This window comes from Propithecus coquereli, unplaced genomic scaffold, assembly GCF_000956105.1.
Source record: "Propithecus coquereli isolate 6110/MARCELLA unplaced genomic scaffold, Pcoq_1.0 Scaffold38, whole genome shotgun sequence".
Lineage (NCBI taxonomy): Eukaryota > Metazoa > Chordata > Mammalia > Primates > Indriidae > Propithecus > Propithecus coquereli.
The window spans coordinates 6,889,198-6,912,197 of NW_012149507.1; the positions used below are offsets into that span (position 1 = coordinate 6,889,198).

The 23,000-nt window shown below is 37.4% G+C and overlaps 1 protein-coding gene across 1 annotated transcript in view; it reads left to right on the top strand.

Moving 5' to 3' along the window:
* The first annotated feature begins 2,791 nt into the window (after positions 1 to 2,791).
* Positions 2,792 to 23,000, top strand: part of THOC1 (THO complex 1) — a 74,692-nt gene continuing 54,483 nt past the window's right edge. The window contains exons 1-9 of the mRNA XM_012652117.1: positions 2,792 to 2,879; positions 4,972 to 5,045; positions 5,140 to 5,200; positions 6,397 to 6,463; positions 10,138 to 10,256; positions 10,695 to 10,743; positions 11,784 to 11,879; positions 20,578 to 20,660; positions 22,036 to 22,109. Of these exons, the coding sequence (XP_012507571.1) occupies positions 2,826 to 2,879; positions 4,972 to 5,045; positions 5,140 to 5,200; positions 6,397 to 6,463; positions 10,138 to 10,256; positions 10,695 to 10,743; positions 11,784 to 11,879; positions 20,578 to 20,660; positions 22,036 to 22,109 (677 nt within the window). The 5' untranslated portion in view covers positions 2,792 to 2,825. The remainder of the gene's footprint in view (positions 2,880 to 4,971; positions 5,046 to 5,139; positions 5,201 to 6,396; positions 6,464 to 10,137; positions 10,257 to 10,694; positions 10,744 to 11,783; positions 11,880 to 20,577; positions 20,661 to 22,035; positions 22,110 to 23,000) is intronic.

Here is a 23,000-nt window from a genome sequence, read left to right on the forward strand (position 1 = left end):
TAGTCTCACTTTTGCTGATTACTTCTTTCTTTTTTTTCTTTTTTCTTTTTTTGAGACAAGAGTCTGGCTTTGTCACCCTGGCTAGAGTGTAGTGGTATCATAATAGCTCACAGCTACCTCAAACTCCTGGGCTCAGGCGATCTTCCTGCCTGAGTAGCTGGGACTACATGCACGTACCACCACACCCAGCTGATTTTTCTATTTTTAGTAGAGATGGGGTCTCACTCTTGCTCAGGCTTGTCTCAAACTCCTGAGCTCAAGTGATGCTCCCATCTCTAGCACTCCCAGAGTGCTAGGATTGCAGGCGTGAGCCACTGTGCCTGGCCTGATTCCTTGTATCAAGAATCCTACCCCTTTGTGTTTGCTTCTATATGTATAAAATCGGCATAACAGCTGTATTGCCCAACTCAAAATATGATTTAGAGTATCAAATTGGACACTGTATGTTAAGTATATTGTGAATGATAAAGCATTTATTAACGGAATCTAAACACTAACATATTTTACTGTAGTGATTTTTTTGTGGACATCTTTTAAAAAAATATATTACTTCCTTACCTTATTAACTTTGAGGGCTCAAGATCATACTTAAGTCTGTGATGGCTTTGCCCTTTTTATGCTACCAAGCCTCAGATTGCTGCTTTTTTAAAAAGTTCGTATAAAAATCTTTTATTGTGGTAAAATATACAAAAATTTTAACATTTTAACCATTTTAAAGTTTCCAGTTCAGCGGAATTAAGTTTTTCACATTGTTGTGCAACCATCACCACTATCTGTCTCCAAAACGTTTTCATCATCCCTACCTGAAACTCTGTGCCCATTATATACTAACTCCTTATCACTCCCTGATGATTGCTGCTTTCTTCCTACCGTTTCTTTTCTATCTGGTGTTGCTTCACTCATCTTAGCATCAAAATAGCTATTTCTCTCCTTCCCCCCAATATACTGCCATCTGTAACTTGGTATGAACTGTAAAAGCCATTTTAAAATCTGTAACATTTTTTTGAACTCAAACATTAATATGGTTCCAACTTGATTTTAAAGCCCTATTTCTGTTCAGAACCCTATGTTAAAGTCAAAGAAAACAACTGTCATTCACTGTGCTTTCTCCCTTCCACATCTCTGTTCCTGCCATTTGGAACGTCTTTTTTATTTACCCCTTTCTATTCTTACCTATGCCTATGGAAATCCTTCAAGGTCCAGCTCGTGTTCTAACTTCTGCATGAGAAGATTGTACCAATCCCTCTCTGCCCTTTGATCTCTTACTACAGCTATTATCTATACTAATCACAATAGAAATTTTATACTGTAGTTATGTTCCTTTTACATCAACCATACTGAGCTCCTCAAAACAGCAATTAAGCTATATTATTTTGTTCATTTAATAATTTTCGTGTTTTTCACTCAGCCAATGCTGTCCACTGTGTACAAAATGCACAAAAAATGTTTGCTGAATAAACAAATATAATTCTAAGTCACTGTGCTTTAATGGATGAATGGATGAGTCAATAAACTCCCCAGCTCTTCTGCTTGGATTTTTTTAAAAGGTAATTATATTTACTTCTAAGGTCTTAGTTGTGTTATAGATGGTTGATAATCATCTGTAATAGGATAATACTATTACATTTGGTACCATCAGATTAACAAAGTATATTTCTGAATTGAATCACTTTTATTTTTCCAATCTGGAAATTTAATTGTACAATCAAATCTGAATGATTCTGTTGATTCTAAAAAAGATTGCAATGCTCCAGGTAGTCATCATTATTCACAATTCCCACTTAGGGCAAGATCCTGCAGTTTTCCCTAGCTTCTTGTATTTTTATTGGATGTCAAAGAAAACAAGGTACACATGTAAGGGAATAAGAGGTGGTAGAAGTTCCCCGCGTTTGGATCAGCGCTTCTTTCTCTGCAGAACTCCAGCTGAGTTGCTGTCACTCTGCCACTCGGCTTCTTGTTGGCCAAGCCTCTCCTGGGAAAAGAGGGAAGGGAAGAAATTGCTATGGAGACATGGTTTTTTTGCAAGGGATCGCTCTACCCTGGACTCAGCGCCACCCGTTTTCCATTCAGCGCCGAGTACTGCATTACTCCTAGAACTGTCTCTGTCAGTGAGACCTATATGTGCCAGCAAATTTAATTAATTCTAAGGGTAAAGATATTAATAAATACCACTTAATATTGCTTTACAATCCACACTTCCAGTCATTATTTCGTGTGAGCTTTTCAACAGCTCTGTGGAACAGGTATTATTTCTATTACAGAGAATAGGGAACAGTGCTCATGAGCTACAGGGCCCATGAACCACAGGGCTTATACTCAAATCCGGAGCCTGCCACCACTCCGAATCTTACGCTTCGGAGAAGACCGCAGTCGATGGTCCACGGCCACTGCCAACACTTCTCCAAACTGGAGCTTCCCCAGATATCCCGCCTGCCTTGGATTCCCGGGCAGCGGTTACCTTCTGAGTAGCGCATCTGAGCCGCAAACAGCCGCCATTCACCCGTTTTCCCCAAACCAGGAAAACCACCGGGACACAGGTGCGCGTTCGGCCTTTTCCCCGCCCGGGAGCGCAGAGCATACAGGGCGAAGCCCAAGTCCTCTCACCCTAAGAGTTACCCAAGAACCCAGACTAGGCATTGTTTGGCTGACTCAGGGTTCCAACGTCCACCCAAACTCAGCTACCACAGAAGCTCCCAGCCGCGGGCTCGCCAGTCCCCGCGCTCACAGGCCGCTCTAGCCCCGCGCGGAGCCCGCAATCTCGTTGCTCCCGCTTGACGTCATCTGCAGGCGCCGCAGCTCAGTGGAGGGCACGCGCAGCCGAGAAGATGTCTCCGACGCCGCCGCTCTTCAGTTTGCCCGAAGCGCGGACGCGGTTTACGGTGAGCTGTAGGAGGGAGGGCGCGGGCCTGACCCGGCGCTATTCTGTGCCTTCCTCTCCCTGAAATTATTCGAATTTTGCCCTGGGGTAAAAGCGAGACAGAGGTTTGTCCGCCGCAGCGTCTGCTCCCGGCCCCGTCGAGGGCGGAGAGGTAGGGAAAGACGCACAACCTGCCTCTTCCGTGCGTCCTCTGCTGTCCGCCTCCGCCCACCCGCCGGCCGGCCCCCGGGCCCCGCGTTCTGGGTGCCTTAGGGCCCGGCGTGGAGAGCTCACCTGCAGACTGCCTCCGGTCCTCTCCAGCCCCTCTGCTCGCTTAGCGGAGCAGGTGTCTCTGAAGCTGGAAGGGGAGCTGCTGAGGGGGGAGAGTGGGAGTGGTCTCAGCCCAAAGTCCTGGCTCCGGTCCGGGCTTAAGAACTGCCAGGTGGTTGTTCTGGCTGCCTGTTCATCACCCTTCAACCCTCAGTATCGCACTCCTAAGAGAGCGATGAGGAGGTTCTCTCTAAGCGAGAAAAGGCAAACATCACCTTGGAAAGGGTTACCAGGTGCCATTTCATTCTTGCCCAATAGAGAAGGGTAGCTTGAGCGTTTTGGAAACACTTGACAGAGTGGCTTCGTGTTAATTATTTAACTATAACACCAACATTATGAAACAGGCTAAGTTTTATTATCTTTAGTACATAGGATAGCAACTGACACCCCCAAAAGTTGTGACTGACTTCACTGGTTTTTCTGACTTCAGACCCATTATTTTTGTTGCCCATCACAGTAACATATGTATGAAGAACACTATTCTAAGTAGTTTGTATTCGTCTCTAGCATTTGCACCAACATTTCAAGGCATGATTCAACCACTCAGATATTTAATTGTGTTTAGGTGGTTATAGTGATGCCAGAATGAAAATTCTGTGAAAGAAATTGATTCTTTGTAGTCAGTAGTTTTCTTGTTTGCAGGTATTTTCTTTCATATAATGTGGTTTGTTTTTTAACACATTATATCTTGTTGATGGCATCAGAATCGTTTTCTTCATGTGAATTTTGCTACAATCCCTGGTGCTTTGAAATTCTGCTAAGAGTAACTGTTAAAACTATCCAAGATCATATTAGCCCTGAAAGGGATCATTTAATTGGAGATTATCTATTCTAGTGCTTCTCAAGCTTCAGTGTGTGGTGGGATTACCCGGAAATCTTGTTCAATGCAGATTGTAGATTGAGATTCTACATTTCTAACAAGTTCCCAGGTAATGCCACTACTGCTGCTGCTGCTGGTAATGAGGATCTACAACCACCCTCTTTTTTACCTGGTGAGGGAAATGACACAGAGGTAAAGGGGTAGGCCCCAAAGTACTCAGCCTGTTAGTGGCAGAGCCAGGAATGGACATTTCCAATATAGATTTAACTCCTGTGAGGTAATAAGATGACTTTCCAAGTGTATGTGAATTTTCACAGAATGACTTTGCAATATTTTTGTCTTTAAATTATGACTAGTTTAAGACAATTAGCAGGTCCTTATTCAGTGTTTACTATGTGTCAGGGACTGCACTGATCAAGATACCTTAGAAGGTAGGACTTAAGATGGGTCTGGGAGACTGGATAGAATTTGGATGAGCAGGTGGGAAGAACAAGATGAATGTGTGAGTACGCTAGAATGAGCTTGATAGAAAATGATGAAAAATTTTAGACTTTAGTGCAGGGTGTGTGTTAGGGAGTAGTGAGAAATAAGGTTGGAGAGATGGAGTGGGATAACATCAAGGACCTGGAAGGAGCTATGAAACATCAAAACCAAAATGTATAAATAAGGAGCCATTGGAGGGTTTAAAAAAAAAAAAAGAATACTCTCATGAATGTGATATTTAAAGAGATAGTAGGAGGAAAAACCTAGAATGGAAAAGTCTACCTGGGAAGCTCTTGCTGGATTTAAAGTGATGGGGATCTGTATCATCAAGTGGCATTTGAAATAAGGATTACCAAGAGAATGACTGATAGGTAATTTTTCCCAGGTGTAAATATTTTTTAGTTAGAGATCAATGAATGGTATGTTTTCAGTAAATAATAAGAAAAATCTTTCCAATTATTTGCCATTTTCATTTTTCTAGAAGTCTACCAGAGAGGCCTTGAACAACAAAAATATCAAGCCATTATTGAGTACGTTCAGCCAGTTACCTGGCAGGTAAGTCATTAATATCTATGTCAAAGAGTTGTTTGAATCTTTATACTTACCCTGAGCTGTTTAAAAAAATGAGAATGTCTTTTCTTTTTAATAGTGAAAATGAAAAAAAATGCACCCTCGATCAAGCTTTCAGAGGTGTACTAGAAGAAGAAATTGTAAGTATGTTTTTTCTTTAGTCATTGTTAAAATTTTGCTCACAAATTAATAAACCATGTTTTTTAAAAAATGCTTTTATTCTTAGAATGGATATTTAAAAATGTTTTTTTTTCCTACAATAAGCTTGTTGCCTTGTAAAAACTGAGCTAATGATAATATAGGAGTTTTGATAGCATGGGTGCAATTTCAGAGTTTGGTTTAATAAATGAAGAGAGCCCTCTCTAAGTGAGATAAGAAAAGTTAACAGGAGGTCTTAGCAAGAACTAGAGATTGAAGCTGGGCTCTCTCAATTTGCTGTATAAACAGTCAAGTCCTAGAAGTGGCACGAAAGAGCTAATCCAAGGATGTTGAGCTTAGGAGCTAGGATTCCATGCTCTCATTTTCCTATGGCATCCTCCTCAGTAAGCATACATAAATAACTAAGCCCTCTCCTATGTCAATGGAGAAATCTAACCATGAAAAGTCTGAATTTATTTACCCAGAGTGGGGTGCCTGAATGAAAGGAAAAGTTTCAATCATTCATTCTTTGTCAAGCAGAAGTTGGGTCCCAAAAACCTACATTCTCTTCTAATGGCCATATTGCAGTGTGCCTTGCTCCCAGACAATTCTAGATCAAAAATGATTCTTTCCGTTTCTTTGGACTTAGTCACTTTTCTGTTGTGAGGCATTGGGCAAATTGCTTTCCTTTTCTGAGCTTCAGTTTCATCTGTAAAAGGGGAAATACCATTCTCAATGTTGTTGTGTAAGACAACACTGAATGAAAATTCGATAAATGCTGGTTATTATGATTTTATAGACATTAATCACTACCTCCCTTATATTAAAATCTTTCCTCAGACACACTGATGCACCAGTACATGCACCTGGCCCCGCTCTTGCTCTGTGCCACTGATTGAGTTATGGCCTCAGCACTTTTGTGCTTGATTAGCTTATAGCTTTAATGATGCTAATGTAACCATTTTCCTGAGACCATTAGATTTTGAGTGAGTCACCTGTTTATTATTTCACACCTACAATTATTCTATATATTACTGTTTACTTTTTGTATTTTCATCGTAGAAAATAATTTTATCTCTTATAAGAAATATTTTTCTTCCATATTTGTGATAATGAGTTTAATGTCAGAGGACATGTTCTTATTGTTATCAAATTAGTCTGAACTCTTGCCCTTAAATTGTTTCTCCTCTGTTGGTAGATAAATCATTCATCATGTGAAAACGTTTTAGCTATTATTTCTCTTGCTATTGGGGGAGTAACTGAAGGTAAGTATGGTTTTGTTCTGTTTTTTTACAGTAATCTTGGATATGAAATGCTTTATTTAAAACTTCTCCCCTTATCTCTCTGCCTATCTGATTATGTTTCTTCTTCAAGTTCTGCCTGACTTCCACCTTTGCCAAGTTGTCCCAATCAATTAGTTCACACTTGTTTCTCATCTCTGCTATTCAGTGCACATTTTGGCGCTTTCTCTGTTCTCCAGTTGTTTTGTTCATTCAGTAAGTATTTATTGAGCATCTACTATGTGCCTGGCACTGAACTAGGAGATTCAATGGTGAATAAATCATATTTCCCACCTATAAGGAGCTAATGGAGGAAACAGATGTATGCATTTCTTACTGTGGTGTAAGTACTATGGTTAAAGTGGGAATGAAGTGTGGTTGGAGAGAATAGAGTAAAAGTGACTCTCTAAACTTGACTTTGAAGGAATCAGGAAAGATTTTAAAAAGGAGGCTGTGCATAAGAGCCAAGATGTGAGGGATGAAGAGTTTGTCAGACAGAAACTGAAAAGGGAATAGCTATACAAAGGCCAAGTTCAGCAGGGCTAGAAAACTGTGGAGCAGGAGGAGGAGAGACTAATGAGAATAAGAATGGTTAGGAAAGAAGCAGGGCAAGTCGTTTGTAAAGGCTTCCTATACTATGCTAAAGAGCAGCTGTGAAAGAATGATTCCAAAGGGAGAGACTGCTGCAGAAAATCTCAGCCGGGGCATGTTAAAACAGGGCAGTGGCAGTATGGGATAGTTTTAAGAGACTTTAAACAAGGCACATGGTAAGTACAGAGTGCCTAACACATCGTAGGAGCTCCTTAAATATTTGCAGAAAGAAGATATGAAAATATAGTTCATCAGCATTCTTTAACCAAGTTGGTTAAAATACTCACTTGATTAATTCGGATAATATATGTGAAAACTACATTTTAATCTGTAAAGCACTGTTCATATAACGTACTGTTAATATTTACTTCTACAGAAATTGTAAAACACAAGGTAAAAGTGGACTCCCAGTGTAGCAGCAAGCTATTTTGTGAACTTAAGTTCATAAATTCTGACTTTACATGTTAAACTTTTATATGAGCTGCATAATCATTCATTCATTCATTAGGCATACTTAAATAAGTTGCACAATACAGTGTTCCTTGCCCAGTTCCTGTCAAACAATTTGCAATGTGTGCTTAGTTCATTGATTAACTTGATATATTACTCTTGTAAGGATGTTTTTAACACATGAAGTCATACAGAATATTTATACGTACAACATTTAATTGAGAAAGGAGTACTTATAAACTTAAACTATAAATAAAGGCTTAAATGCATTTTTATTTTAGCTTTAGGGCATACATTTCTTCTTGTAAGAGATTATTATTGTTTATTTATGTGACATGTTTTCAAATTGTCTATAAATATGTTTTGTTAAATTCAACTCGGCAAATAATTTATTGAGCTTCTATTCAGTGTCAGACACTTTACTGGTTAAAACATACGAAAATGCATGCCTACACTTAAAAAGTCTACATTACAGAGGTAATTGGGTATGCCAAATGCTTCAGTAGATTAATGTGCAGTGTGCTTTAGAAGCATAGATGAGGTGGTCTACTCAAAGATACCAGAGAGTTAGATCAGCTGAAATTTACTCTATGCTTTGAAAGATATGATAAAGAAGAGAAAGACTATTTAGGCAGAAAAAAACATTGTGAATGAAACCATGGAAGGATGAACATAACATGGTGTTGGGGAACTGAGGAGGGGTATCTGTGGCCAAGTTTAGGGTGAGCAGAGAAATTGGTGTGAAAGCTGGGACACCGGTGTTGAAAGTTCTGGAGAATCATGCTATAACCCAGTGGTTCCCCCACCTGCTAGCTCACCAGAACCGCTAGTGAATTTCTATTTTTAGATGAGATTCCCAGGCCTTCACTTAGTTCAGAATCTTTGACAGTAAAATCTAGATAATTTTTTTAAGTTCTATAATTACTAAATGTGAATTCACTTATACCAGACTGTATTGCAACTAAGGGCGGGGAGTATGCCCCTCAAATCTCTTGCATATATAAGCTATATAATATCACAAAATCTAAATGTAGTTAGGGACTTTCAAGATCATCTAGTCCAATCTTATCTCTGGCTTAGCCTGCTTACATCCCTGATGTGTGGTCTTCCAGCCTCTGTTGGATCACGCGCATTGATGGAGCTCACTGTTTGGTGCTGTTAGTTCTGATTATCAGAAGGTTTCTCTTGTATTGAGTTGGAATCTGCTTCTTCATTCCGTGCACTGGTTCTGAGGCAGTGTCCTTCACATCACATTTCAGATATGATCTTACTGATGCAGAATAGACCTGGATATATTACTTCCTTTTTCTGGGCATACTATATTAGTAGAGTGTTTTGGGCTTACAGTGCCCTTAGATTTTTTTCCACTGCATATCATGCCTAAGTGGCTACTTAAACACTGTTGAGTGTTAGTTAGTACCCAATACCTTAAAATAGAAGGAAGAGCAAGTAGGGATATAAAAGTATTTCTCACTAATCTAAATGACCATTTCTCAAGAAAAATCTTTGTTGGTCTCTGATAACATTGACTTTAGAAATAAACAGTAACTTTCTACTTACCATTCTTTCCCCTGATACAGTACTGTTATTTTAAATGTTAAATCATAGTTGAAATCAGTGTTAAACCTTTTTGTTATCTCTTTTGAAGATAATCTTTTCAAATCACAAAGACAATTTAAGAACATTATAAAACATTTAGAAATGAAATAAGGAAAATACTACTCATAATTCCTCTACTTTTAAAAACTACCATTCATTTTGGTATAATGATTTTAGTTTCGAATCTTTTTTAAAATTTTTATTGTTGTAACCATAATATACGTACAGTTTTGAATCCTGCCTTTTTCACTTAACATTATATCATAAGCATTTTTCCAAGTTATTATAGTCTTCATAACCATCATTTTTAATTGGCTGCATTATATTCTTTTGACTAGCTTAGTGGTGAAGAAAACAGACTGTGGAGCCAGACTGCCTGGGTTCGTATCCCAGCTCTACCACTTACTGGCTCTGTGAGCTTGGGCAAGTTATTTAACCTCTCTGTGTCTCAGTTTTCTCATTCTATAAAATGAAGATAATGATGTGATCTACCTCATAGGGTAATAAGGATTAAATATGTTCCTATATATAAAGCACTTAGTGTGCCTGACATATAGTAAATGCTCTAGATCTGCAGTCCCCAACCCCTGGGCTATGGACTGGTACCAGTCTGTGACCTGTTAGGAACCAGGAGGTGAGCAGAGGGCGAGCGAGCGAAGCTTCATCTGTGTTTACAGCCGCTCCCCATTGCTTGCCATCCTCCCACCCCCACCCTGCCCCTGTCCGAGGAAAGATTGTCTTCCCTGAAACCAGTCCCTGGTGCCAAAAAGATTGGGGACTGCTGCTCTAGATGTTGTCAAGAATTATATCATCATCATCATTACTTAGGGCACATATCAAAAATTACTTGAGTATGTCCTGTTTTGGGACTTTTAGGTTGCTTCCATTTCTTGTCCTTTTAAAACCTTGTTTTGAGTGATAAAGCGTACTTTTTAAGATATTCTTCAGAATTATTTTTCAAAGACAATTTTACTCTACAGTTTTTTAAACTTTTAAATTGGTTTGTGCTCCCCTTGAAGGTATTTGTACCGCATCTACACCTTTTGTATTGTTGGGAGATGTTTTGGATTGTCTTCCTTTGGATCAATGTGACACAATATTCACTTTTGTGGAAAAAAATGTTGCTACTTGGAAGTCAGTAAGTGCCTTAGTTTCTTTTCCTGCTAACATTATCTTTGTATAGATAGGAGTTCTGGGGGTAGATTTTTTTTTTGCTTATTTTTCTAATATTGTTGATTGCCAAAAAGTTTGTCTCTATGAAAGAAGTATGTATTGTGGTCTCTTGGGAACTATGTGTAGAGAAAAACTTGAAGTGCAAAATTTGATTGAGTAGTAAATATTAACTTGAAAATTAATACTTTTACGTGTTTAAAAATAGTTACTTAGTATTATGTTTTCTTATATATCTGAAAATATTTGATTGAAAATGTTACTTGCTTGAAAAAAGTGAAAGTGGCACAGTAGATTCTCAGTGCATGTTAATGTTTTTTTTTAACATTTTATTTCCTGTGACTTATTATTGAATAGTGTGGGAACAACTTCTGAAAAATGGTAATAATTTCTGTCTTAATTTCAGAATACATTCTATTCTGCTGGGAAAAATTATTTACTACGTATGTGCAATGGTAAGGAATTCAATGATAAATAATTTTTTTTTTTAAATGTATATATGGCCAGAGGCTGGGTGCAATGGCTCATACCTATAATCCTAGCACTCTGGGAGGCTGAGGTGGGAGGATCACTTCAGGTCAGGAGTTTGAGACCAGCCTGAGCAAGAGCAAGAGCAAGACCCTGCCTCTACCAAAAGTGTAAAAAATTAGCTGGGTGTGGTGATGTGTACCTGTAGTCCCATTTACTCAGGAGGCTGAGGCAGGAGGGTTACTGGAGCCCAGGAGCTTGAGATTGCAGTGAGCTATAATGATGCCACCGCACTACTGCACTGTATCTAGAGCAACAGAGTGACACTCTTGTCTCAAAAAAAAAAAAAAAAAAAGTATATATGACCAGAAAAACAGGTGATTGAATTAAATACCAATGATAACATTTTAAAGATAGATTAATATCTATCTTCTTTTTTTTTTCCCTTGGAGACATCGTCTCGCTTTGTTACCCAGGCTAGAGTGCAGTGGCACCATCATCATAGCTCACTGCAGCCTCAAACTCCTGGGCCCAAATGATCCTCCTGCGTTAGCTTCTTGAGTAGCTGGGACTACAGCTGCAAGCTGCCAGGTCCGGCTGATGTTTAAATTTTTTGTAGAGACAGGATCTCACTATGTTGCCCAGGCTGGTCTTGAACTCCTGGCCTCAAGCGATCCTCCTACCTCAGCCTCCCAAAGTGCTGCGATTATAGGCATGAGCCACTGCACCCAGCTGAGTATCTTCATTTTTAAGTAATAGTCTGGTTTATTAAAACTGATCATTCACTTTAAACTATTTTTCTTCCAAGTATAATGAAAATAAGAAAAATTTAGTAAAGTTAACCTTGTTCGTGCTGAATTTGTTTTCTTAATTTATGGTACCTTTTTGTGGCAATGGTTTCTACCCCCTTTTTGAAGACTGCTCTTTAAGAAAATACTCTTGACAAACTGATTTAAAAACTTAGGTATGGTTGTAATGAACATAGAACAATCTTTTCTGTGTAACATTCATTTCCATATATTGTTAGATCTCTTAAGAAGATTGTCTAAATCCCAGAATACAGTCTTCTGTGGACGAATTCAACTCTTTTTGGCTAGGCTTTTCCCGCTATCTGAGAAATCGGGTAAGCTTTTATACATTAAATAAATTCTCTGTGGGAAAATCTTTTCCAGATTTTAATGGCTTAAAGTCTGTCATAATGATAATGAGAAAAATAGTTCTAAAAAGTTGAAAGATATAGAAAATGGTCACTTTATTTTATTTTGCTTGTAAATAGTTATACCAGTCCTATTGTATAATGCATGTAATCCTGAAACAAAGCCATTGATTCTTTAAGTTCAAAGCTTGTTAATAATATGCAGTTGAATCACACTGAAGTATGTAGATCATGTCTATATTTCATTTTATAATGTATACCTATTTTTGTTTCATTCTCCCTCAATCATTACTGGTTAGCCATATTTACTTTCTTATTTTTTACAAATTTTTATCATAAAATAACACTCATGTAGAAAAGTACCTAAAGCGAATGCGTAGTATAATTTATGAAGCAAACACTTGTATAACCACGGTCCAGCTCCAGAAATGGGGAACATTGCCAGTTCTTCAGAGCCTTCCCCCTCCTCAGTCTATTCAGATAAGCCAGATTTTAATATCTCTTTGCTTAAGTTTTCTTTTCTTAATATCAGGCTTATATACCAGATACTTTATATGTTGTTGTGAGGATTAAATGAATTAAAATACATGAAGAGTTTACAATAGTGCCTACATGTAATAAGACCTATAGTGTATATTATCAGTGGTTTTTATGTGCTTTCTTTTTGTCATTCTACTGTTGTTTTTTTCTTTCCTACCTATTTTATGTGTTCAGGGTTAGTGTAGATTTATCACTTATCACTTACTGTATTTCTGACTTTCCATCTGTGATCATTTTCCCCATTATACTTTAGTGCAGGTAATGTTTTGCCTGAAAATCTTTATTTCTCCTTTATTCTTAGAGAATGGTTTCAGTAGATAGAAAATTCTATCTACTGAATTGGCACTAGATAAAGGATTTCATTTCATGAGAAATAATCTTTACTGTCTTCTGTCGTCTATCGTTTTATAGACGATTGGGATTGAGGGCATTTTGAATGTATGGGTTGGTGTCTTTCATTCAGTTTGTAAAAAATCTTAGGCATTATCTCTTCTAATATTGTATGTGCATCTTTTTCTGGAACTTCAGTTAAACATCCATTATACTTTCTCACTGTATCCTCTGTCTCTTACTTTTATATATTTCTCATCTGTCTCCCTCCATCATAGTCTAAATAATTTCTTTAGAATTATTTTCTGGTTTACTACTTCTCTTGTCAGCTGTGAGTAATCTGCTAAATGAGTTAATTTCATTTATTATATTTTTCGTTATAGTATATTATACTTTTAACGTCCAAAAGGTCTTTTTTAAGTTTGACGTGTCACTTTTTAGTTTCTTATTTCCAGCTGGTATTTGCAATCTTGTATTTTAGGTTTTTAAACTTTGTGAGCATTGTTATTTTGTTATCTCTAACTGATAATTCCAGTACCTTAAGCCTTTGTTAGGTCTGTTTCTACTGTCTATTTTGACTGTTTTCTTACTCATGGTGTCTTACCTCTTTGTGTGTCTAGTAATCATTGGATGTTACATTTTACAAGATATTTGAGAGAATAATTTTGAGGCCTACAATAGATACCTTTCTTTCTCCAGACAGGGTTTTCATTGCTTTTGCCACGCACCTTTCAAAGGGGCCTACTACCAATCCAGGATTACCTTAATCCGGCCCAGTTTAAGGCCTGTGATTCTCTAGATCATCCAGAAGACTTGGTACTAGGCTACAGTTTGGTTCATTCCACCCGACAGTGTAGCCCAACAATTTCCCAGCTTTGAAGATGGTTGGTGGTGGGATTTATCAATTTATTACATTCCTCACTTTCCTTGGGCTCAGAGATTTACTTTTATCATCTTAACTCCAGGAAGCTACTAAAGGAGTGGCTCAATTTTGGAACTGATTGCTTCTGTTTGGCAGATGTCCTCTAGGCAAGAGTGGCTTTGTGTGCTGATCACGTATTGTTTATCTTTCTTGCCTTCTGGATTTTTACCAGGTATTTCTCACGATCTTGTCAGCTCTTTACTGTTTTTAAGAAAATCATTTTCCTATTTCGTTGCCTAAAACAGTGCTATGGACTTGGTGTATGTTCTATAAATATTTATAGAATTAATGTAATGTATCCAAGTTTTTAGTTGTCCTTAGTGGGAGGGTTAATCTGAATAATTTAGCCTTCCGTTACTGGAAAGCTCGGCTTTTTTTATTAATTTTTTAACAACTTTATTGAAATGTAAATTTGCATATCATACAACTCACCAATTTGAAGTGTACAATTTATTGTTTTTTAATTCACAGGGTTGTGCAATCATCACCACCGTGTAATTTTAGAACATTTTTCCTCTAAAAGAAACCCCATGCCCATTAGCTGTCATTCCCCATTTACCTCAATTCTTACCCAAGTCCTAAACAACCATTAATCTACTTTTAGGTCTCCATAGATTTTCCTATTCTGAGCATTTAATATAAATGGAGTAATACAATGTGTGATCTTTGTGACTGGCTTCCTTCACTTAGCGTAAATGTTTTCAAGGTTCATTTATATTGTAACCTATATCAGTATTTCATTCCTTTTTATGGCCAAATAATATTCCACTGTAGAAATATACCACATTTTGTTTATTCATCAGCTGATGGACATTTGGATTGTTTCCCACTTTTTGACCATCAAGAATAATGCTGCTATGAACATTTGTATACAAGTTTTCGTGTGGACATATGTTTTCATTTCTCTTGGGTATATACTTAGAGTAGAATTGCTAGGTCATATGGTAACTCTAAGTCTTCATTTCTCTTGAGTACATGTCTAAGAGTAGAATTGTGGGGTCATATAATAACACTCTTGTTTAAGTTTTTGAAGAACTGTCAAACTGTTTTCCAAAGAGGCGGTACCATTTTGTAATCCCATCAGTAATGTATGTGTATTTCAATTTCTCTGTATCCTTGCTAACACATGATATTATCTGTCTTTTTTCTTTTAGTCATCTTAGTGAGTATAGAGTGGTATCTTGTGGTTTTGATTTTCATTTCCCTAGTGACTAATGATGTTGAGCATCTTTTCATGTGCTTATTGCCCATTTGTATGTTTTTCTTGGAAAAATGTCTATTCTCATCCTTTGCCCACTTGGAAAATTAGGTTATTTTATTGTTGAGTTTGTAAATATTCTTTATATATTCTGGATACTAGACCTTTATTAGATAAATAATTTGCAAATATTTTCTTCTGTTCTGTGGATTGTCTTTTCATTTTCTTGATGGTATCATTTGAAGCACAAAAGTTTTAAATTTATTTTTTTCTTTTCTGGCTTGTGCTTTTGGTGTCTTATCTGAAACAAAACACTACTTAATTCAGGGTCACAGGGGCACAAAGATTTACTCCTATGTTTTCTTCTGAGAGTTTTAGTTCTTACAATTAGGTCTATGATCCATTTTGAATTAATTTTTTTTTTTTGAGACAGGATCTCACTATGTTGCCCAGGCTGGAGTGCAGCGACTATTTACAGGTAATGATCATAGTGCACTGTAGCCTCAGACTCCTGGCCTGAAGTGACCTCCTGCCTCAGTCTTCTGAGTAGCTGGGACTACAGGTACACGCTACTGTGTCCAGCATTTTGAGTTAATTTTTGTATATGGAGTGTGGTAGGGATTTGGTTTTATTTTTTTTACATGTAGATACCATGTCATTGTCCAAGCACCATTTGTTGAAAAACTATTCTTTCCCCCACTGAGTTGGCATCCCACCTTCTTTATTTATACCTTCAAAATATCAAGATCATTGCCAACTTAGAGCCTTGGCACGAACTCTTACCTCTGTCTATAAACCTTCTGTTCATTATTGTCACATTACTCACTTTTGCTGTTGTTCAATCTCAGTTTAAATTTCACTTCCTCAGAGAGGCTCTCTTTGAATACCTAATTTAAACCCGTTATTACCACATGATTTCAAATCCCTTTTTAGCATTTAACACGATCTGGTTTTTTTCAGTGTGTTTTTGTTGTTCACCTCTGTATTCTCTGTGCCTAGAACAGTGCCAGGCACCTAGTCACCATTTAAATATGTGGTGAGTGGAGGCCGGGTACGGTGACTCATGCCTGTAATCCTAGTACTCTGGGAGGCCAAGACAGGAGGATTTCTTTTTCTTTTTTTTTTTTTTTAGGAGAATTTCTTGAAGCCAGGAGTTTCAGGTCATCCTGAGCAAGAGCGAGACCCAGTTTCTACAAGTAGAAATGGTGACACATGCCTGTGGTCCCAGCTACTGGGGAGGCTGAGGCAGGAGGATTACTTGAGCCCAGGAGTTTGAGGTTACAGTGAGCTGCGGTGACACCACCACACTCTAGCTGGGGTGACAGAGTGAGACCCTATCTCAAAAAAAGAAAATGTGGGGTGAATGGATAGAAATGTAAAATGAAGTTACATGTCCCTTATAGGCATTAACTTGTGATTTCTTTCTCTGGAAATTACAGAAGACCTAAGAACAAGGTTGTAATTCCAAGACATTCTTTTATCCTTTCTGGTTGCCTACAGCCCCAACTCTTATTATTTTGTTGAAACATTTTAGACCTCTTTCATTATATTACATTCTTAGATTGGCAAGACATATAGAAAACACTTTTTTCCTTCTTTCATTTCACTAGTTGAAAAACTAGCAATATGTCATTAAAGGTATCTTAGACCATATATATTTTAATAACTTACACTTTGTAATTTAATTTTTAAATTGTAGGGGCCGGGCATGGTTGCTCGCACAAGTAATCTTAGCACTTTGGGAGGCCAAGGTGGGAGGATCACTTGAGACCAGGAGTTTGAGACCAGCTTAGGCAACATAGCAAGACCTGTCTCTCTAAAAAATTAAAAAAACAGCTGGGCGTGATGGCGCGTGCCTATAGTCCCAGCTACTTGGGAGGCTGAGGCAGGAAGATCACTTTAGCCCAAGAGTTTGAGGCCACAGTCAGCTATGAAGATGCCACTGCACTCTATCTGGGGCAACAGAGCAAGACCCTATCTCAAAAAGTAAATGAAAAGGTAGGCCGGGTGCGGTGGCTCACGCCTGTAATCCTAGCACTCTGGGAGGCCGAGGCTGGAGGATCACTGAAGGTCAGGAGTTCAAGACCAGCCTGAGCAAGAGTGAGACTCTGTCTCTACTAAAAATAGAAAGAAATCAGCTGGACAACTATTTTTTTTATTTAAATAAATAAATAAAAAGGAATACAGCCTTGTTTCAGAAAATTTGGAAAATGAAGAAAAAGAAACTGTTCATAATCCTACCACCCTAACACAAACTAGGTTGGCATTTTGGGGTAATTTCTTATAGTAATTTTTCCCTTTTTTTCCCTTAACATTTAGTAGATCCTTAACATTCACTAGGATATTTCCCAAGACCAAGACCCTCAAAAAGCCATTTTAGTACGTAGTTTCCCCATGGAATGTAGTACACTGGCTGAAATTTTTAAGTCTTACTGAAAATTATAGCATGTGCTATAGTGAATAATAGAGAATAGACAGTGGTATTTTAAGTAGTCAAAGCTGAATCATCAGCCAGACTCATTGACTAGCTTAATGTCTTGATCTAACATCTGTGCTTTTTTTTTTTTTTAACTTTTTGTTTTGAAATACTTTTAGTGTATAATCCGTGGCAATAAAAAAACTCACATTGTTGTGCAACCATTACACCATCTCCAGATATTTTCATCTTACAAACCAAAAAATCTGTACTCACTATATAATAACTCCATATCCTCCTCTCCCGACTTTTCCAAAGAGCCTAATTCCTTTTATTTAAGAATGGTAGTTAGAGCCAAGATCTGGGCCCTAGATGTTCTCATTGCCATTGGAGTATGACTGCTTCTAGGCCCTCTCAGTAGACAGAGCAAGGAAAGATACATGTGTATACTAACCATATACATCTATATTTATTTCTGTATCATTGTATTTTTTTAAATGAACAGCAACAAAAATCATGAGCTCATACCGATATCTCTGAGTTGAATCCAGTACCAATACACCTGCTTATTTTTAACTTATTTCTCTGAAAGTGAGACATCTGGCTCTCATTAACCATAATATATTTACTTGTTAATACACCCTTACTTTTTAATTAATTTACATTTGTGCTTCATCAAAATTATAAATTACTCTCTATTGCATTCTGTGGAATTGTTCTTGAATATCATGAATAACAAAGATCAATTCTATTTGTTATATAATGTATATAGAATTCCATACCTCAGAGATGTTTTGAGTTTGGTTCTAGACCACTGCAATAAAGCGAATATCACAATAAAGCAAGTCACACAAATTTTTTGGTTTCCCAGTGTGTATAAAAGTTACATTTATGGTATACTGTAGTCTATTAAGTATGTAATAGCAGTTTGTCTAAAAAGTAATGTACATACTTTAATTAAAGATACTTTATTGCTAAAAAAGCTAATGATCATCTGAGCCTTTATCAAGTCATCATTTTTTTGCTGGTCTCGCCTCAATGTTGATGGCTGCTGACTGATCAGGATGGTGTTTGCTGAAGGTGGGAATGGCTCTAGCAGTTTCTTAAAATAAGGCAGCAATGAGGTTTGCCACACTGATCGACTCTTCTGTTCACAAAAGATTTCTCTGTAGCACATGATGCTGTTTGATGGTATTTTACCCACAGTAGAACTTTTTTCAGAATTGGGGTCAGTCCTCTCAAAGCCTGCCTCTGCTTTATCAACCAAGTTTATGTAATATTCTAAATCTTTTGTTGTCTTTTTAACAATGTTCACAGCATCTTCACCAGAGTCGAGTCCATCTCAAGAAACCACTCTGTTCATCCATAAGAAGCAACTCCTCACCCTTTTAAGTGGATCATGAGACTGCAGCAATTCATTCACATCTTCAGGCTCCGCTTCTAATTCTAGTTCTCTTTCTGTTTCCACCACATCTGCAGTTACTTCCTCTACTAAAGTCTTAAATCTTTTAAAGTCACCCGTAAGGGTTGGAATCAACTTCCTGTTAATGTTGTTATTTTGGTCACCTCCCATGAATGTTCTTAATGGCATTTAGAATAATAAATCCTTCCAAGAAGATTTTCAATTGACTTTACCCAGATCCATCAGAGGAATCACTATCCGTGGCAGCTGTAACCTTACAAAATGTATTTGTAAAATAATGAGATGTTGTATTAACAGGCATGAAAACAGCATTAATCTCCTTGTACATCTCCATCAGAGCTCTTGGGTGACCAGGTACATCGTCAATGAGTGGTAATATTTTGAAAGAAATCTTTTTTTCTGAGCAGTAGGTCTCAACAGTGGGCTTAAAATATTCAGTAAACCATGCTGTAAACAGATGTGCTATCATACAGGCTCTCTTGTTCCATTTTTAGAACACAGGAAGAGTAGACTTAGCATACATAATTCTTAAGGACCCTAGGATTTTCAGAATGATAAATGAACATTGGCTTCAGCTTAAAGTCACCTGCTAAATTAGTCCCTAACAAGAGAGTCAGCCTGTCCTTTGAAGCCAAGCACTGCCTTCTCACTAACTATGAAAGTCCTAGATGGCATCTTTCAGTAGAAGTCTGTTTGATCTACATTGAAAATCTGTTGTTCAGTGTGTCAATAATCTTAGCTAGTTCTCCTGACTAACTTGTTGCACCATCTGCATCAACACTTGCTACTTTACCTTGTACTTTTACGTTACAGAGCTGGCTTCTTTTCTTAAACCTCATGAATCAACAACCTCTACTAGCTTCCAACTTGTCTCCTACAGCTCCTCACCTCTCTCAGCTTTCATAGAATTGAAGAGAGTTAGGGCCTTGCTTTGGATTAGGCTTTAACGTAAGGAAATGTGTGGCTGGATTGATCTCCTATCCAGACCACTTAAACTTTCTTCATATCACAAAGAGACTGTTATACTTTCTTATCATTAGTGTGTTCACTGGACAAGTTCTTTTCATTTCCTTCAAGAACTTTTTCTTTGCATTTAAAACTTGGTGGTTTGGCACAGGAGGCCTGTCTTTCAGTCTGTCTTGGCTTTCAATGTGCCTTCCCACTAAGCTTAATTATTTCTAGCATTTGATTTAAAATGAAAGACTTGCAACTCTTCTTTCACTTGAGCTCTTAGAGGGGGCATCTTGGGGTTATTAACTGGCCTAATTTCAATATTGTCTCAGGGAATAAGGAAGCCCTAGGAGAGGGAGAGAGACAGAACGGCTGGTTGGTGGAACAGTCAGAACATACTCATCGTTTATCAATTAAGTTTGCTGTTTTATATGGGTGTGGTTTATGGCACCCCCAAAAAAATTACAATAGTAACGTCAAAGGTCACCGATCACTATAACAGATAAAATAATAATGGAAGAGTTTGAGATACTGTGAAAATTACCAAATTGTGACAGACACAAATTGAGCATATGCTGTTGGAAAAAATGGTGTGATAGATTTGCTTGACATGGGGTTGCCACAAACCTCCAATTTGTAAAAAATGCAGTATCTGCGAAGTGCAATGAAACAAGGTATGCGTGTATGCTGAAGGCTCTTTTAAGAAGTGAATTTTTGAAAGGATTTGAAAATCAAATATGGGTGTTAATTCCGGCTGATCTTTTGTTTAATTATGAATTTAGCATTTTATGTATTTTGGTTATGACACGAAGTTATATATTCATACACAAGTTTAGGTGTCAGTGAATCTGCTTTGAAAATCTTTTCTTTTTATTTTTTTTATAGGTCTTAACTTGCAGAGTCAGTTTAATCTGGAAAATGTCACTGTTTTCAATACCAATGAGCAGGAAAGCACCCTGGGTCAAAAGGTGAGGCCAATATGAAATCTTATCACAGGACATATTTGTAAGTTTGTAATTGAGATAACTCATTTGAATGGGCCTCTCAGTCATCAAAAATTTGAAAACTTTATTTCCGGTTTATAGAAATAATATGTATTGTCTATAAAAAATTGAACCAATGTTTAAAATAGAAAGTACAGCTACTCTGTAATCCAAGGGAGATTGTGGTAGTATATGGAATAGCTGTACTTGCTGTTGAAGTGGATAAATAAGGTATCTGTACTTTCTATTTTAATACTAGTAATCATAAAGTGGATTATAGAGTAACTATACTTCCTGTTTTAAATACATTTGGATTTTTTACACAGAACACATATCACTTCTATGAATATTTCTATAACCAGTCATAACATTCTTTGTCTAACCATACTAGGACTTTGTATGTGTGTGTGTGTGTGTGTATAAACATGTTGTTTTTTTTCCAAAATTAGGTCGTACAGTGCAAACTGGTCTAAAATTCACTTTCTTCTTTTAACTGATGTATTTCTGCATCGGTACATTTAGATTTGTCTCAGTTTTTTAATGGCTCTTGATAACTCTGAGTTTATACATCACAGTCCCTGTCAGTGGACATTTAGGTAGTCTGTAATAGTGAAAAATTGTTAACAGTATTACAGTGAATACTATTATATCATTGCTAAATTATGCAGGTATATCCTCAGGATAAATTCTGATAAGTAAAATTGCTGGGTCAAAATATATGCATATTTCAAATTTTGATAGCTGTTGTCCAGTTACTTCTCAAAGAGGTTGTACCCATTTATACTGCCACCAGTGGCATGTGGAGAAAGTCTGCCCATCTTCCCATAGCCTCACACCAACATTGGGAATTATCAGTTTTTTAAACTCTTTGCTTAATTGATATATATACTTGAAAAATAGGTTGTCTTTGTTTTAATTTACATTTCCTTGATTATTATTGGAGCTGAGGAACTTAATATATATTGATTGGAATATATTTTTCTTCTGTGACTTGTCTATTCATGCCATTTATCCATTTTACTGTTGAATTTTCTGTATGATTGTATGTATTTCCAAAACATTTAGCCATAGACCCTTTATTCCCAGAGAGAATCTACTATGTTTTGAGAAATACTGGTTTAAAACTTTTCCACTGTCTTCATGACTATGTTATGTCATTGTCATAGTGCTCTTGAGTTCTTTGAACCCTGTCATGTATAATTCCAATTGCAATAAAGATTAACTATAGGTCTAGATATTTACTGTGACTAGACTTGTCTAATAATGGTTATCTAGGATTGTGTAAATGACCTATTATTCTACCATTTATCTTCTGCCTGATGACTGCTTCATGACAAGCTGTACATTTTTTTCAATTTAGCACACTGAGGATAGAGAAGAAGGAATGGATGTAGAAGAAGGGGAAATGGGAGATGATGAAGCTCCAACAACTTGGTGAGTTTTCAGAGCTTATGTTTCCTTGATTTATAAAGATAATCCCTTCATTTCCTATCACGTATTCTCTCTGGAGTGAGGATATGGATATGGACAAGGAGGAAGGAAATCATGCTCATAGATTTCTTCCACTTGTACCTTTCTCTCGTTTTTTTTTTTTTGGAGACAGGGTCTCACTGTGTCTCTCAGGCTGGAGTGCAGTGCTAATCATAGTTCACTGTAACCTCGAACTCCTGAGCTCAAGTGATCCTCCTGCCTCAGCCTCCCAAGTAGCATGCACCAGCATGCCCAGCTAAGTTTTTAATTTTTTGTAGTGACAGGGTGTCGCTATGTTGCGCAGGCTGGTCTAAAACTCCGGGTCTCAAGTAGTCCTCCCACTTTGGCCTCCTAAAGTGCTGGGATTATAGGCATAAGCCACCAAGCCCAGCCCCCTCCTTGCTCTTAATACTGTTTCTTATCTTATCCTCTACAGCTCTGTGCTTTCTTTCCAAATACAGTAAGTCCTCACTTAACATTGTCTATAGGTTCTTGAAATCTGCAACTTTAAGTGAAATAACATATGACAAAACCAGTTTTACCATAGACTAATTGGTAGAAACAGGAGTTAAGTTCCAACAGCCTATTTCTGGTCACAAAAACATCAACCAACTTCTAAATAAAGACCAAAACACTTACAATATTAAACATTGAAATAAATATGAGTTATACATACATTTAAGAAAGATTAATAACAACATGGCTGGACACAGTGGCTCATGCCTGTGATCCCATCACTTTGGGAGGCCAGGGCGGAAGGATCACTTGAGGTCGGGAGTTCTAGACCAGCTTGGGCATTGTAGTGAAACCCCATCTCTACAAAAAATAAAAAAAATTAACCAGATGTGGTAGCAT